The sequence below is a fragment of the Podarcis muralis genome, chromosome 5, assembly GCF_964188315.1.
Source record: "Podarcis muralis chromosome 5, rPodMur119.hap1.1, whole genome shotgun sequence".
In the NCBI taxonomy this organism is placed as follows: Eukaryota; Metazoa; Chordata; class Lepidosauria; order Squamata; family Lacertidae; genus Podarcis; species Podarcis muralis.
In genome coordinates, this window is record NC_135659.1 from 15,102,679 (window position 1) to 15,120,399 (window position 17,721).

Below are 17,721 nucleotides of genomic sequence, written 5' to 3' on the forward strand. Positions count from 1 at the left end.
GCGCCAGAAGCGGTTCAGTCATACTGGCCACATGACCCGGAAAGCTGTCTGTGGACAAATGCCGGCTCCCTCGGCCTGAAAGCAAGATGAGCGCCACAACCCCATATTCGCCTTTGACTGGACGTAACCGTCCAGGGGTCATTTACCTTTACTGTACTTGTTTCACGTATTTTATTGATGTTATGTGCTACTGTAGGAGCAAGGTGAGGGCTCTGAGCAAGCAAAATATTTGACATTAAGACTACTCTTTCCGTGCTAGCCTGCTCTGGCCCTTTCACTGGCAATGGTGATCAGTCAACACTGCATTCTGTGCTTCAAATCCTGTTAGTGTAGGGCCATGGTGGGAGGTGTATTGAAGATGCACCAATGTAAGGACTTCTGCCAAATTTTAGCTCTCCCTAGCCAGCACCTCTTGGGCACAGGGCTGTGCCCTTAACTCGATTTGTTGTCTTATGTGCAAAATAGCATCTGTTCAGCCCATGGCTTCATATGTCTGTGCAGAACAAACACACAAACAGAAGTGCAGTTGGTGAAGATTCTGTTGAGTGTATTTGGCCATTCGATTTACCTCCATGTTTTTGAAGAGTCTGTTACTGATTCCTGCTTGTTTTTGTGTTATTTCAGTGGACACTCCCGACCCCTATGTGGAACTGTTCATCCCAACAGCCCCAGATAGCAGAAAGAGAACGACACACATCAACAACAACGTGAACCCCGAGTGGAACGAAACCTTCGAAATAATTTTGGACCCCAAGCAGGAAAATGTTTTGGAGGTACCAGCACACATTATATTGGCTCTGGGGATCATATGTGCAGGGCTGCTTATATCTTTCGCTGGTTTGTTCCAAAGATATTTAAACTTACCTCAGGAAGACTGTAGTATTCAGAATAATTTATACAAGTTTGCATTCTTTTAAGTCTATCCATCTTTTTTTGCTGAATTTGCAAAATGGTGTCCGGAAGCATGGTTTGACAGAGGGAGGAAGAATGTAGCATTGGCAATGTGCTTGCAGAACCCTCAAGCTTCCAGTCCACAGTGTTCTAGGTATGAATTTCCTGAGTTTACAAGGGACTGAAGAAGGACTTTGCTACAGGCTGGGGAGTTCAGGAAAAAGTGAGCAAAAATATTACTAGACTAAGGCATTTCCTACAGAGACAGTACTCCTGTTTGTAGTGTAGTGAGTGATGCTGTGGTCTAAAGCACAGAGCCTCTTGGGCTTGCCGATCAGAAGGTTGGCAGTTCAAATCCCTGCGGCTGGGTGAGCTCCCGTTGCTCTGTCCCAGCTCCTGCCAACTTAGTCCGGAAGCACACCAGTGCAAGTAGATGAATAGGTACCACTGTGGCGGGAAGGTAAACGGCACTTCCATGTGCTCTGGTTTCCATCACGGTGTCCCGTTGCACCAGAAGCAGTTCAGGCATGCTGGCCACATGACCCGGAAAGCTGTCTGTGGACAAACACCGGCTCCCTCACCCTGAAAGTGAGATGAGCGCCGCAACCCCATAGTCGCTTTTGACAGAACTTAACCATCCAGGAGTCCTTTACCTTTTTACATCAGGTTACAGGTGAGAGCTCACATAATGGAACTCTTCCCCCAAAAGGTATCCTCATGTGGGAAATGAATACATCAGGCTTGGCTTGAACTCTTACCCTTTACATTGAGTTTTCTATGGTCAGCGAGTTAATTTGTTTGGAGGAACATGTGAATCCCCATCGGCAGTCTGAAGTGATATAACCTAGCCAGGAGTCCCCCACCTCGGTGAGATCTGGCTCACTCAGTATGAGGAGAGAGAGCAATCTGTTGGCTTCTTGAGAGATTTGGAGAAGAGAAGGTCATCTGAGGACCTGCCGTAGGCAACTAGCCGTCTCACAACCTTGTTCCCCATTTGTAAAAAGGTAAAGGTAAAGGGACCCCTGACCATTAGGTCCAGACGTGACCGACTCTGGGGTTGCGGCACTCATCTCGCTTTATTGGCCGAGGGAGCCGGCGTACAGCTTCCGCGTCATGTGGCCAGCATGACTAAGCCGCTTCTGGCGAACCAGAGCAGCGCACGGAAACGCCGTTTACCTTCCTGCCAGAGTGGTACCTATTGATCTACTTGCACTTTGACATGCTTTCGAACTGCTAGGTTGGCAGGAGCAGGGACTGAGCAACGGGAGCTCACTCCATCATGGGGATTCGAACCGCCGACCTTCTGATCGGCAAGCCCTAGGCTCTGTGGTTTAACCCATAGTGCCACCCATTTGTAGAATAGCTTTTATATCTCAGCAGAACTGAGCCTTTGAATTATTTTTTTAATGCTGCAACTGGAACAAACATAATGAGTAAAGAAATGAGCAACTCTGAGAACATAACTGAGTGTTGTTCTCTTCACTTAACACTGTGTAACCACATCCATTCACCACATTATCTAGGACATTATGAGTAGTAGCAAGGGGCCTGCAGAAGGTCTACTTGTGTGCTTGTGATAGAAGGAAATCCAATACTCTCATGCATGGTATATGTGTGCTGAGCTTAAATGAGTATATCTGTTCCAAATTGGGGTTTTCATTCCAGAAACATCCTGTTTTACTTCTCTTTATGCTGTTCTTAGTACGCATTATGTGAACTTCCCTTATTCTCGTAGGCAGAAAAAAAATATTGAAAGGAATTTTCTTAAGGGGCTAGCTAGTTTGCTCATTTCTGTTGCTATGACTATGGTGAATTGAAATAATTTCCCACTGGGCAGCTTTAAAAAGGAACATTTAGAAACCTGCTTTTATTGTAATAGAACTTCCTGACAGTAAGAGCTGTTCGACAGTGGAATTTGCTGCCAAGGAGTGTGGTGGAGTCTCCTTCTTTGGAGGTCTTTAGGCAGAGGCTTGACAACCATATGTCAGGAGTGCTCTGATGGTGTTTCCTGCTTGGCAGGGGGTTGGACTCGATGGCCCTTGTGGTCTATTCCAACTCTATGATTCTATGATTCTATGATTTAATAATTTAAATTGACATGCTCAGCTGCTTATGGAAACACAAGACGAAAAATCTGAAAGCTAACACTAAAGAACCAATAATGTTGTGTAGGCTGGATAAGAGTGTTTATCTGACAGTAATGCAGTGCCATTTGCAAAAATGCTTTCCCTCTACTATCACATTTCTATAATGTACACATTATTAAATTTAGTTTGTAATTCAGTGCTAAGAAACGTATCATTGTGGAGGTCTACCCTTCTCTGCTTAAATTCTATTTTTCAAGTAAATTTGTTAACCAATGTTGTTAGTTTGACAACTGAAAGAATGACGCCCATGAACTAGCTAGTGATGGGGGAAATGCAAAGCTGGTGAAATTTGAAATAAGGATTCAAAAAGATGGAAACACTCCATTCTGAGCTGTGCCAAGACCCTTCTGAATTTGGTGTAGCTGGAAATGGGCTTTGCCAGCCATTCCTACTGGTCTCATTCTCTCCCCAGCCCTATTCCCAAGCAAATAAACCTGGCCTTTGAGAAGAAGAGGGGGAAATCTAACAGCAAGAAGAGCTTAAAAGTGGCAGGCAAAACCTTGTCCACCACTCTGTAGTTGGAAATGATATTTCTGAGCATACTTACCAGAGTTCATGAAATTTAAAGTTTCCTTTACCTCTTGAATTTAATTGCCATTTACTTTCTCCTGCCTCTGGTGTATGGGGCCAGACTGAAGTATCCGCTTCAGCTGGTGTTAACTACAAAATAATAACACAAAATTTTGCAAAATTATATGGTCATCAGGGTAATGTATATGTTTAGCGTTTCATTTTACATTCCCCTGCTTTTGAGGCCGCTTACTGATGCTAGATCTCCATTCTACACTGTGAGAATGAGTATAGGAGGGAAAAGTAAAGAAATGGCTATAGATCAACATCTTTATGATGTTGGAATGTCATAATCTGTGCAACCATTGGCACACACCTGCGAGTTAATTATTTTAATAGCTGCACCACCAAGTACAGTGGTACCTTGGTAGCTGAACGGCTTAGTTGTCGAACAAATTGGCTCCCAAACGTCGCAAACTTGGAAGTGAGTGTTCCGGTTTGCAAACATTTTTTGGAAGCCGAACGTCGGACACGGCTTCCGACTGAGTGCAGGAAGCCTTGGTTTTCAAACCATTTCGGGAGTCGAATGGACTCCTGGAAGGGATTAAATTCGAGAACCAAGGTACCACTGTAGTGAGTTGTATGCATGAATGGACCATTACAGATAAGATTCACATATCACCTCAGAATACAACACTGTTTCAAGGGAATCAATTCCCACAAGTCTCAATTCATACACTGAATACCCAACTGATTAAAAATCATATCATCATATTGCATTTTTGAACTGGCCCCCAGATGCATGTCTTGGTCTCATAATACTTTCCATGCCTCATTCTAGTATGTGGCTGCTCTGACGTTTGAATAGTATGTGTCTTTGGGCACTTTTTGCCCACTATTTCAAAATGTTTTTGTCTACTGATGGTGAATCTTCATTAAGCATATTTCTGCCAGATTTTAGTATTTTGTTTTTCTTCATTCATGCTCTGTTTGTTGTACGCTAATGTATACTAATGTACACAAATGCTTGAATTTTCCTTTTTCCTGCTTAATTTCTGATTTTTTTCTACATTAGTATTTTTAAACAACCCATCATGGCTTAGGAATGAGGTGGGCAAATTTGCAGCTGTCCTAGACTCCTGGCAAGATATATTGAAAAATAGGTGGTTGGTGCATTATCAGAGTGTGCCCATTCATACTGAGGAACAGGAAGCTACCCTGAAACCAGATATCTATACTAGTGGTCTAGATATAGAACGGGACCAAAAATATATATATCAGAAATGGCAGTAGAGAAAGGCGATTGGATGACAAAAGAAGAAGAAAATGCTTAGATATATCAAGTTTGGTCCCCCTGTGCAATTGCTTTGCCATATCTGACTAATAATTGCTTGGCAAATATGTTGCCTTTAATGAATGTTATCATAAAGGCAAATAGGTGGTTTTTTAAAATAAAAAAAATGTTTATCTTTTGCAGGTCACTCTTATGGATGCAAATTATGTGATGGATGAGACAATTGGTACAGCAACGTTCCCCATATCTTCTTTGAAAGTGGGAGAGAAGAAAGAGGTCTCACTCATCATCAATAAAGTAGGTTTCAAAATGCCGCTGGTAGAATATCAGTTCCATTGATGTCAGTGGCAAAACTGGCATTGTGCAGTATTATGGAGGGCTAAGAGTGTCTCTAGTCATTAAAGTATTTCAAATCTGCTCCGCGCCTGAAGGTCCCAGGGTGGAAGTCCAGAAGCTTCAAAATCAAACTTTTCAGTAGGACTAACAGCAGCCTACTGTAAAATGAAACAAATGCAAAATACAAGTTAAAAGACAGCAGTAGAACCCAAAACATATAAATACATTGATTCAACGAGTGTATAGAAGCAGTTCTTTTATATAATGTATCCCATGTAGCCATGTCAAATGGTGATATCCTTTTTTAATCATGGTGGATTTTAGTATGACGAGAAGGATGCTATAAAGCAGGGCCCTTTCAAACAATAGTAACTTGGCTTACAAGGCTGTTGTGATTTACTTGTATAATGAGACAACGTTATTAACTGTGCTGTTAATCACAGGAAAAGATCACAGGAAAAGAGCATGATGTGATTTAAAAAATGATTAAAGCTAGATCCTTATTGCCGTTGGATTAGCTTGGTAATGCTTCCCCAGGAGAGAAAGAGCTTGGGGAAATGGCAAGGCAATTGCAACACTTTTTATACTATTAGTAATATTACCATTTTCCTTGGTGAAGACTTTATTTCCCGCCCATCTGGCTGGGTTTCCCCAGTCACTCTGGGCAGCTTCCAACAATATATATATATTAAAAAAACATTAAAACACCAGTCATTGAAAAAAACCCTAAACAGGGCTGCCTTCAGATGTCTTTTAAACGTCAGATAGTTGTTAATTTCTTTGACAACTGATGGGGGAGGGGGTGTTCCACAGGGCGGGTGCCACTATCAAGAAGGCCTTCTGCCTGGTTCCCTGTAACCTCACTTCTCGCAGTGCGGGAACCCCCAGAAGGCCCTCAGCACTTGACCTCAGTGTTTGGGCTGAATGATGGGGGTGGAGACGCTCCCTCAGGTATACTGGGCTGAGGCCATTTAGGGCTTCAAATGTCAGCACCAACACTTTGAATTGTGCTGGGAGCCAGTGAAGATCCTTTATATATATATAGTCCCGGCGGCCACTTCCAGTCACCAGTCTAGCTGCCACATTCTGGATTAGTTGTAGTTTCCAAGTCATCTTCAATGGTAGTCCCACGTAGAGCGCATTGTAGTAGTCCAAGCGGGAGATAACTAGAGCATGCACCACTCCTGCGAGACAGTCTGCGGGCAGGTATGGTCTCAGCCGGTGTACCAGGCGGAGCTGGTAGACAGCTGCCCTGGACACAGAATTGACCTGCGCCTCCATGGACAGCTGTGAGTCCAAAATGGCTCCTAGGCTGTGCACCTGGTCCTTCAGGGGCACAATTGCCCCATTCAGGACCAGGGAGTCCCCCATACCCACCTGCCCCTGTCCCCCCAAAACAGTACTTCTGTCTTGTCAGGATTCAACCTCAGTCTGTTAGCCGCCATCCTAATAACCACCACTGAGAAGGTTGATATGGGGGAAGGCACACTTCTAAAATGTCAGTGAAAAGAGAGAAGGGCGATATTTATTTTTATGATCAGCACCATCAATGTATACGGTGCTTTCAGGAGCTGGGCAGACCAAAAGAAGAAAAAAGACTTTATTTTTGCCACCCAGGGAGAAACAATTGACCTGGAGCCAGGCTGCTTGTTTGGCTCACCACTTGGCAAAGAGAGCTGGAGGGGAATCTAAGTTAAGCACAAAGGAAGGGAGGAGCTGTCGGCTGGCTTTTCGTTTGTGGTTTGCCTCTAATTATGTCTCCTTAGTGCTAAATATTTTTAAGGAGTTGGGAGCTGATGGAGCTGGGGAAGATTATCCACAAAGGGAAGAAGGCTGTGGACGGAGTCGGTCCAAGACACTTGGCTGCCCGAGGCAGAAGAAGTCAACCTTTTCTTCTGTAAACTGCCTTGGGGGAGCCTTGTTTAAAGGCACCAAACAAACAAATGACCCAACAAGAGCAGAGAAGGTGGTCCAAGTTAAGGTGGTGCTGTATTTGCAGTAGTAAATGGATACAGTGGTGCCTTGGTTCTCAAACAACTTGCAACCCAAACACTGCAAACCCGGAAGTAAGTGTTCCGGTTTGCAAACTTTTTTCAGGAGCCAAACGTGCTCCACTTTGAGTGCCACACTTCCGTTTTGAGTGTTACGCTGAGGTCTGTCTTGTTTTTGCGGTTTGTTTTGCGTTTTTGTTTTTGCGGCTCTTTTTGTTTTGTTTTTGTGACTGTGTGGAACCCAGATCAGCTACTGGTGGATTGATTGTGCGACTGCAGTACATTGTTTATTGCTTTCATTTTATGGATCAATGGTCTCGTTAGGAGGAGGAGGAGGAGTTTGGATTTGATATCCCGCTTTATCACTACCCTAAGGAGTCTCAAAGTCGCTAACAATCTCCTTTCCCTTCCTCCCCCACAACAAACGCTCTGCGAGGTGAGTGAGGCTGAGAGACTTCAGAGAAGTGTGACTGGCCTAAGGTCACCCAGAAGCTGCATGTGGAGGAGCGGGGAAGCGAACCCGGTTCACCAGATTACGAGTCCACCGCTCTTAACCACAACACCACACTGGCTCTCTTTTTTTTTAGACATCTTTACTATCTTTTAGATAGTAAAATTCATGTTAAATTGCTGTTTTAGGGGTTGTTTTTAAAAGTCTGGAATGGATTAATCCGTTTTGCATTACTTTCTATGGGAAAGCGCGCCTTGGTTTTGGAACGCTTTGGTTTTGGAACGGACTTCCGGAACCGATTAAGTTTGAGAACCAAGGTACCACTGTATAGTGAAAGTAAGGTGAATTGTAGAAGTTAAAGAGGGTATTTTGCAGCAGTTTAGGATTAAAGCACTGTCCTGGAAGTTGGAAGGCCGCTACACCAGGTGATGGTTTCAGGAACAGGTGACAGGAAAGGTCAGCAGCACAAAGCCACCAGGGCGGGAAAGATGAAGAGCAGTAGGGAGTTCAGTGCTGTACGCGCACACCAATGGAAGCATGACATGCACTGCCACCCCTTTTCTCTGGCCACTCCTGCATTGTCATAATACAGTGGTGCCTCGCAAGACGAAATTAATCCGTTCCGCGAGTCTCTACGTCTTGCGGTTTTTTCGTCTTGCGAAGCACGGCTATTAGCGGCTTAGCGGCTACTAATGGCTTAGCGGCTTAGCGGCTATTAACAGCTTAGCGGCTTTAAGAAAAAGGAAACAAACTCGCAAGAACTCGCAAGACGTTTCGTCTTGCGATGCAAGCCCATAGGGAAATTCGTCTTCCGGAACGACTCAAAAAACGGAAAACCCTTTCGTCTAGCGAGTTTTTCGTCTTGCAAGGCATTCGTCTTGCGGGGCACCACTGTAATAATAATAATAATAATAATAATAATAATAATAATAATAATAATAATAATAATTTGTTATTTATACCCCTCTCATCTGCTGGGGTTTTCCCAGCCACTCTGGGCGGCTTCCAACAGAATATTAATAACATGACAAAACATCAAACCTTAAAAACTTCCCTAAACAGGACTGCCTTCAGATGCCTTCTAAAAGTCAGATAGTTGTTTATTTACTTGGCATCTGATGGGAGGGCGTTTCACAGGGCAGGTGCCACTACTGAGAAGGCCCTCTGCCTGGTTCCCTGTAACCTCACTTCTTGCAGTGAGGGAACCACCAGAAGGCCCTCAGAGCTGGACCTCAGTGTCCAGGCTGAACAATGGGGGTGAAGTAACCTACAAGCTTTGGTCTGTTTCTTTAAACTTGCTGGAATTCTGTCTAGCCATTGTGAGAAACAGGACCTTTGGGTCTGATCCTATGAGGGTTTTATTTTTAATCTTACTTAGTAGCCCTCTTAAGTTCTGTAGTTTCTGAAAGTTTCTGCCATTCCATAGCTTAATTAATTGCATCGTTGAGTAAACTACATTTTTGTTGTTGTTGGTTATCATTAAACTGCAAAGAAAGACCATGATCTTTCCTCACAAGAATCTGATGCTATTGTAACTTGTCTTGTTTAGGTCATTACCGTTACTTTGGAGGTATCTCTTGAAGTTTGGTAAGTCATCTTGATGCAATAAAAATAGAAATTTAGAGATTTCAGAAGCAGTGTGGTTTTGAGAGTAGGTTTTGGTTGTTGTTGCCTTGCTATGTTTTGTAAATTTTAAGTGTGAAGCTGTAAAATTAACTGTGTAGAGCTAACTGTTAGAATAACTGAGCATTGAAAATATCAGGTAGGAAGTTCGTATTATCCAGCAAGCCCCATTAATCTTCAGGGGAGGTATTTGACATGTGCTTAATTATCCCACTTATTTAAACTGATGGGATTCAAATGTACCATACTAGATTCTAAGCAATATTTGCAATATTCTAAAAATGTTGCAGATTTTGGGTACATAGAACTAGAAAGCCTGGAAATCTGCTAGACTATAACCTTTCTGCAGAACACAGAATATGACATCTAACGTACAGTTCAAGTTTAAAGGGCAAATGTCTAGTTTTCATGGTGGTTGCTGTTTTCCCCCCTAAAACACAGAGGGAACAATTAAACACAGTTAAATGTGCTTGGCCCATTGATTTTAATAGGATTAAAGCTGGTTAACAGTCTTTGTGTTGAGAAAATAAAGTCTAAAAGAAGTCTCTTGGTGGTCGCAGAGTATCAGCAACTACCAGCCACTCCCATATAAAAATTTATAACAGCACTGACATATAATTGCCATTAGTTATCATAGTCATTTCCACATTACAAGTGTCATTACAACCCTGCCAATGATTTTAACTGTTTACAGTGGGTTTTTTTACAAAATAAATTAAGAATTTTACTCCGATCTTTAAAAAATCCTTGATCTTCCTGGTTTCTGATCTTCCCCGTCAGTTTCACCATCTCTGCGTATTCCATCAGTTTCGTCTGCCATTCTTCTTTTATTGTTACTTCTCCTTCTTTCCTTCTCTGGGCTAGTAGCATTCTCACTGCTGTTGTTGCATACATAAAAAAGTATTTTATCCTATTTTGGTAACTCTTCAGCTGTTAATACCTCACAAAAGGGCATCTGGTTTCTTAACAAATGTATTCTTAAACATTTTCTTTAATTCATTATATATAATTTCCCAGAAAGCCTTTACCTGTATACATGTCCACCGCATATGATAAAAACAAAATTGAACTTGTTTTATACATTTTTGCAATTTTACTTGGTGTTATGCAGGCATAGGCAAACTCCAGCCCTCCAGATGTTTGGGACTACAATTCCCATCATCCCTAGCTAACAGGACCAATGATCAGGGATGATGGGAATTGTAGTCCCAAACATCTGGAGGGCTGGAGTTTGCCAATGCCTGGTATTAAATATCATTGGTACATCTTTTTCATATAATTTCATGTTGTAAAACTTCTCTGTTTTTTGCCCGGCAGCTCATCAACAGACCTCCGTTTCAGCATGGCACTGTGTGATGAGGAAAAGGCTTTCCGAGAGCAGCGGAAAACTAAAGTAATGCACCATCTGAACAATTTCCTGGGGACAGACCTCACCTCTACCCGTGATGTAAGTTTGGAATGCTCATGTCAGTAGCCAAGATGGCTGTTGCTGTCAGAATCTCAGTAGTGAGTTTTTTAAATGCAAATACTCATAAAATGAAGTTACTGAACAGGTGTGTCTGTAGTCCAGACTGTTAAAATACCAGCAGCATATCTGGTGCTGAGCATATTTACTCAGTTGGCTTTGTTAATGCTTGGCTTTGAGATTTATTCTCTGTTCCTGCAATCTATAGTCCTGCAGTTTCTTGTTTCAAAGTTCAACACACTCATTTTTTAGCCTCTGCTGGCAAAATCTGGATGCTAGGATTTGTTTTCTGGAAGTTGTCGCATGTTTGGGACTTAATTTTAATCTTAATTTTAAACAATTAGACCAGTCTCTCCCTCCCTCCCACCCACCCTCATTTTTATTTTTCCTTTAGGCTTAGGAGAGTGGGAATCTTAGTTTAGATGGTATGATATCTAATGTAGCATCAGACTCTTTTGTATAAACCTGAAAAAGTGACTGTGGACCACCAAAAAGGGCAGTACAACTGTGGGAGTTGAGGAGAAACCAGCATCTAAATAGGATCAGATTGTTCAGCTGAGTCAGAAGCAAAACTGCTATCAGAGGTGTACCAGCTGAATACTGTTGGCAGCTTGCTTTAATTCTAAGGTAAAGGTAAAGGGACCCCTGACCATTAGGTCCAGTCGTGATTGACTCTGGGGTTGCGGCACTCATCTCACTTGGCTGAGGGAGCCGGCGTACAGCTTCTGGGTCATGTGGCCAGCATGACTAAGCCGCTTCTGGTGAACCAGAGCAGCGCGCAGAAACACCGTTTACCTTCCCGCCGGAGCAGTACCTATTTATCTACTTACACTTTGACGTGCTTTCGAACTGCTAGGTTGGCAGGAGCAGGGACCGAGCAACGGGAGCTCACCCCGTCACGGGGATTCAAACCGCTGACCTTCTGATCGGCAAGTCCTAGGCTCTGTGGTTTAACCCACAGTGCCACCCACGTCCCTGTGTTTTAATTCTACAGCACCATAAATGTATAATTTAATTTACAAAGTAACATAAAGAGGGGTTTGCTATGTATTTCCACTCTAAGGAGCTTACATTGTAAATTTTGACAACTGGGAGGGCAACAGAAAATGGAAGGGTGAGGCATGGATAGAAAAAAAGAATGGAAGAGAATGTTTTTATTTGAAGCTGAGGAATATAGTTCTCACTGACCCACAGTCTTTCTCAGAGGTGATTTTATTGCCTCTAGGTGATCCAGAAACTACTTAGGTCTGTAGGAACAAAGGAATTTCAGTAGGCATAATATTTCAGTGTTACGTTGTAAATAAAATTTCCAATAAAAATTCATTAACAAAAAAAATTCAGTAGACGGATAAACTAAGCCACACACATTGAATGTTTAAAAATCCATCTTTATTGTATGCTTATCCAGGTACCAGTGATTGCAATATTGGGATCTGGTGGTGGATTCCGTGCCACAGTGGGGTTTGCTGGGGTGATGAAAGCATTGTATGAATCTGGAATTCTGGACTGTGCAACGTATATCGCTGGCTTATCTGGATCTACATGGTATGTTTCCCCACTGAACTGTCCTCATCTCAACTTTCTTATATAATAATAACTTCCTTCAAATCTCATTCTTTCTAGATGTAGGTCAATGTATGAAAAGTTGAAATGGTTTTGAATAGGAACATCCTGAGTTCCTTATCTGCAGATCCTGTTAACCAGGTTGCAGGAATGGAAACCAATGCAGAAGCAAATCCCTTTTCAGTTAATAGTTGATGGAGCGTCTGGCTTGTGCCTCTAGGCCAGTGATGGCCAAACGTGGCCCTCCAGCTGTTTTGGGACTACAGTTCCCATCATCCCTGACCACTGGCCCTGTTAGCTAGGGATGATGGGAGTTGTAGTCCAAAAACAGCTGGAGGGCCAAGTTTGGCCCTCACTGCTCTAGGCTTTTCTGGTGCTTTGATTCTGTGATTTTAAAATGCTTTCTGAATGAATGAAATTGAAAAAAGGGACCCCTGGATGATTAAGTCCAATTAAAGGCTACTATGGGGTTGCAGCGGTCATCTTGCTTTTCAGGCCAATGGAGCCAGCATGTGCCCACAGAGAGCTTTCCAAGTCATGTGACCAGCAGGACTAAACCACTACTGGTGCATGGGGGAGTCACAATGAGTGCCAGAGTGCATGGAGACGCCATTTACTTTCCCACTGCAGTGGTACCTATTTGTCTACTTGCCCTGGCGTGCTTTCAAACTGCTAGGTTGGCAGGAGCTGGGACAGAGCAATGGGAGCTCACCCCTTTGCATGGATTCAAACTGCCGACCTTCTGATCGGCAAGCCCAAGAGGCTCAGTGAATTAGGCCACAACACCAGCGGCCTACCTACAGGAATGTAATATTGTAGGAAATTTTGTAATTGCATCTTCAGATAAAACTGAACCCCCCCCCCCAAATATGTTTGCTCCTGATTCATGTATTTTACAGTACAGTGGTACCTTACAAGACGAATGCTTCACAAGACAAAAAACTCGCTAGACGAAAGGGTTTTTTGTTTTATGAGCTGCTTCGCAAGACGATTTTCCCTATGGGCTTGCTTCGCAAGACGGAAACGTCTTGCAAGTTTGTTTCCTTTTTCTTAACACCGTTAATACAGTTGCGACTTGACTTCGAGGAGCAACTCATAGAACACGGTGTGGTAGCGTAGCCTTTTTTGAGGTTTTTAAAGACTTTGGTGGTTTTTGAAGCTTTTCCAAAACTTTCCCGACACCGTGCTTCGCAAGACGAAAAACATCGCAAGACGACAAAACTCGCGGAACGAATTAATTTCGACTTGCGAGGCACCACTGTATATCGTTTCTCTTGCCATCTTAAATCATCTGGAGGGTGGAGTTAATCAATATTCAATATTTTTACCTTGGTTCTGAAACATCTTCAGCTGCTGCTGGAAATGATTTCAGATGTTTTGCTCAGTAACTCTAAACTTGGTTGTGGCCATTTGCAGGTATATGTCAACCTTGTACTCTCACCCAGATTTCCCTGTAAAAGGACCAAAGGAAATAAATGAGGAACTGAAGAATAGTGTCAGTCACAACCCATTAAAACTGCTCACTCCTCAGAAAGTAAAGCGATATATTGAAGCATTATGGAAAAAGAAGAGGGCTGGGCAGCCTGTTACATTTACAGATATCTTTGGCATGTTGATTGGAGAAACTCTCATCCAAAATGTAAGTTTGCAAATAAAACTTGGAGGCAGGCGCAGGTTTTACTGTAGCATGGTCAAAAATCTTTTGGGCCGATTAGTTTACTTTTTGCTTTGCAAATCAGTAAATCTATCTGCGGTTTTGTATGTGTGATGTCAAGTTTTGTATTATGAGCTTATTTCTCTCTCAAACCTTCAAAAAAGTTCACAAAGTCCACATACTTATTTATCAAGACTCTCCCACAGTGTTTATGCCGTATAATAATGTTACAATTGATGAACAATTTGTGTAACTTCAGTGTCCATTGAGGCAGTGTCTGCTGTTAAAGCCCACAAGTATGGCATAAAATTCTATTATGTTGCAGTTCTAAAACAACATTTGTTTATGATGCAAACATTTATGTGGAGATGGAAAAAGGTGCCCCAACAGCTCAAGTCTGCTTTGTGCAAAATCTTTTCGCTCATTGACACTGCTGAAATATTTTAAAATTTGCCTTGGTCTTGAAGTTTCGTTTATGGAATGTTTTATGATGATCTGGTGTATAATTGGTGCTTTAATGCACATATAGGATACGTGTGGCCTTCTAGATGACGTTCAGCTCCAATTCCCATCATTCTCAAGTAGCAATGCCAGTGATTTTAGTTGTCATCATTATTAATCCAGCAACATCTGGAGGACCACAGGTTCTCCATTCCTGTTTTAATTACTGTCTTGTTGTTTTAATTAATTAAAACGTTAATTAAAATGAGCACTAGCAAATAATCAGCACAATAGTTAATTAAAAAGCCAATTGAAAGTATCTATTTCCTGTTGGACTGAATTGCACATATGCTGTTTTGTAGTTTTATTACTGCTTTAATCTTTGTATATTGTTCAATAATTGATTCTGGGCAAGGCTTTTGAGAATAGGGTGGGCTTGCTTGGCTTATTATTATTAATCAAATCTCTATACAGTGGTACCTCGCAAGACGAATGCCTCGCAAGACAAAAAACTCGCTAGACGAAAGGGTTTTTTGTTTTTTTGAGCTGCTTCGCAAGACGATTTTTCCTATGGGCTTGCTTTGCAAGACGGAAACGTCTTGCAAGTTTGTTTCCTTTTTCTTAACACCGTTAATACAGTTGCGACTTGACTTCGAGGAGCAACTCATAGAAAGAGGTGTGGTAGCCTTTTTTTGAGGTTTTTAAAGACTTTGGTGATTTTTGAAGCTTTTCCAAAACTTTCCCGACACTGTGCTTCGCAAGACGAAAAAAATCGCAAGACGACAAAACTCGCGGAACGAATTAATTTCATCTTGCAAGGCACCACTGTAGCGCTCTTCATCTGAAGATCACAGGGTGGTTTGCAATCTAAAAACACAAAAAATCATACCACAGTAACAAACAAAAACAATCTCCACCCCCAGTGTAGAAGGCAATATAGTTAGCCTGGGGGAAAGGGATTTTTTCCCCCCATGGCTCTAAGGGTTGGCGCTGTGGGTTAAACCACAGAGCTTAGGACTTGCTGATCAGAAGGTCGGCGGTTCGAATCCCCGCGACGGGGTGAGCTCCCGTTGCTCAGTCCCTGCTCCTGCCAACCTAGCAGTTTGAAAGCACGTCAAAGTGCAAGTAGATAAATAGGTACCGCTCCGGCAGGAAGGTAAACGGTGTTTCCGTGCACTGCTCTGGTTCGCCAGAAGTGGTTTAGTCATGCTGGCCACATGACCCGGAAGCTGTAGGCCGGCTCCCTCGGCCAATAAAGCAAGATGAGCGCCGCAACCTCAGAGTCGGTCACGACTGGACCTAATGGTCAGGGGTCCCCAATGGTAAAGACCTTTGAGCCTCTTGCAAGGTGAGCCTCTTGGGACAAGGCCCATTCTTGTGTCGCCACCCTCCAGAACTTTCGTGGAGAAGGCACACGAAGAAGGGACTCGGATGATGACTACAGTGTCCCTATTGGTTCATATGGGGAGAGACAGTTTTTGAGGTATTGCAGTCCTGAGTCATTTAAGATTTTACAGCTCTTAAACCACCACTTTGAATTGGGTCCAGAAACTAATTGGCAGACAGTTTAATTGAGCCAGGATTGACATTATATGCTTAGCAACCTGGTTGCTGAATTCTTCACCAGCTGAAGTTTCCAAACCATCTTCAGAGGCAGCTCCATGTACAATATGTTGCAGTAATCTAACTTAAGAGGTTTATTTATACCCAGATAGATGGGGTATAAATAATCAATTATTATTATTATTATTATTATTATTATTATTATTATTATTAGTTTTCAGTGAGTAGTTCTGTTGTCCTCTGCCTTCTTGAACGATTTCACCAAAGCGACCAGATACTAGCTGGATTGCTAACTCTATTCTTTAAATCATTTCTGCTCTCTTTTTTCCCTGTAGAGAATGAACAACACTTTGTCTGATATGAAAGAGAAAATCAACAAAGCGCAGTCTGCTTTGCCGCTCTTTACATGCCTCCACGTTAAACCTGATGTATCAGAACTGATGTTTGCAGGTAGTCAAATCGCATCGTTATATATATGTGTATCTGAATATAGGCCAGATAGAAGGATCAAAAGAGCCTTATTTAAGCCACTTCAACTTGATTATTTGTTTCTGCATGTGTCATTTGGCATATCTGTTTTAAGCACGTCTGTGGCATTGGCTACTTTTGCCTTCTGGCCCCTCTCATTTTTTTTGCCACTGTCCCTACCAGATCCTGGCATGCGTCTCCCAAAAAGAAGGTTCCCTTCCCCTGAACTTAAATAATCCTCTCTGTCCCACTTAGACTAAAAGGTGTGTTTTGAAGAGAAATAATTAGTTCTCCTTTCATGAGCTGATCTGTGAATTCTTAGGATTAATCTTGCCTTCCTTCTTGGTACTTTTGCTATTCTGTTTAAAAGAACGTTGCTTAGAAAAGCAACGGATAAAGGTATTTGCCAGCTGAGAAGAGTTTTCACAATTTTGGTTGAGTTCCCATTATCCATAATATTTTTATTCCAAGTGGGAGCTGATCACACCTACGACTGCTCGTAATTACGATGACTCAGACATAATTTAGACCTATTTCTGGAAAGCTGTTGTGAAATTTCAGGGTTTAAAATGGAAACACATGAACTGTATAGGCTGGAACAAAATAGAGGCTACCGTGGCACCTGTTGCAGCAATGGGTTTTGTGGGGACTTGTTCACAGACCTATTTTCACCTATTAATCTGTAAATATCTCTCCCCCCCACCCCAATTTCACTCACACTCTGTGTGGGTGTCATGTATAATTTGCTGAAGGGCATACCATAATAACACAGTAAAGTTCCTGGAAGAACGCAGAAAAAGATGAAAAGGGAGATGCAAGGAGGTGCAAAATGATCTGAGGAAAATAGCAGTGTCTGCTTGCCTTAGTGCAAGAAAGAATCTAGCTGAATATAGAAGGTGGCATGCAGTTCAAAAGCACGCCAGTGCAAGTAGATAAATAGGTACCACTGCGGCAGGAAAGTAAACAGCGCTTCCATGCGCTCTGGCTTCAGTCATGATGTCCCCTTGTGCCAGAAGCTGGTTAGTCCTGCTGGCCACATGACCCGGAAAGCTGTCTGTGGACAAGCGCCGGCTCCCTCAGCCTGAAGCGAGATGAGCGCCACAACCCCATAGTCACCTTTGACTGGACTTAACCGTGCAGGGGCCCTTTCCGGCCCCCCACTTTTTTTCACTTTACCACATGGGCTAGTAGTTGTTGGCATATATGACGTTTGGCAAGGAAAGACAGCAGATGGATGTCAAGATTTTGTTGAGCCTTGAGAATCTTTTGCACACCTCTTCTGTTCCTGTGCTGTATTAAAGCTCCTCCTCCTCCTCCTCCTCCT

The 17,721-nt window shown here is 42.6% G+C and overlaps 1 protein-coding gene across 3 annotated transcripts in view; it reads left to right on the forward strand.

Annotated features, from left to right (window-relative positions):
• PLA2G4A (phospholipase A2 group IVA) overlaps positions 1-17,721 on the forward strand; it is a 91,426-nt gene that overhangs the window by 53,448 nt on the left and 20,257 nt on the right. For all 3 annotated transcript variants that reach the window (XM_028732514.2, XM_077928335.1, XM_077928334.1), the window contains 7 exons: positions 625-773; positions 5,026-5,139; positions 9,170-9,207; positions 10,561-10,690; positions 12,117-12,253; positions 13,688-13,910; positions 16,265-16,379. In XM_028732514.2, the coding sequence (XP_028588347.2) occupies positions 625-773; positions 5,026-5,139; positions 9,170-9,207; positions 10,561-10,690; positions 12,117-12,253; positions 13,688-13,910; positions 16,265-16,379 (906 nt within the window). The remainder of the gene's footprint in view (positions 1-624; positions 774-5,025; positions 5,140-9,169; positions 9,208-10,560; positions 10,691-12,116; positions 12,254-13,687; positions 13,911-16,264; positions 16,380-17,721) is intronic.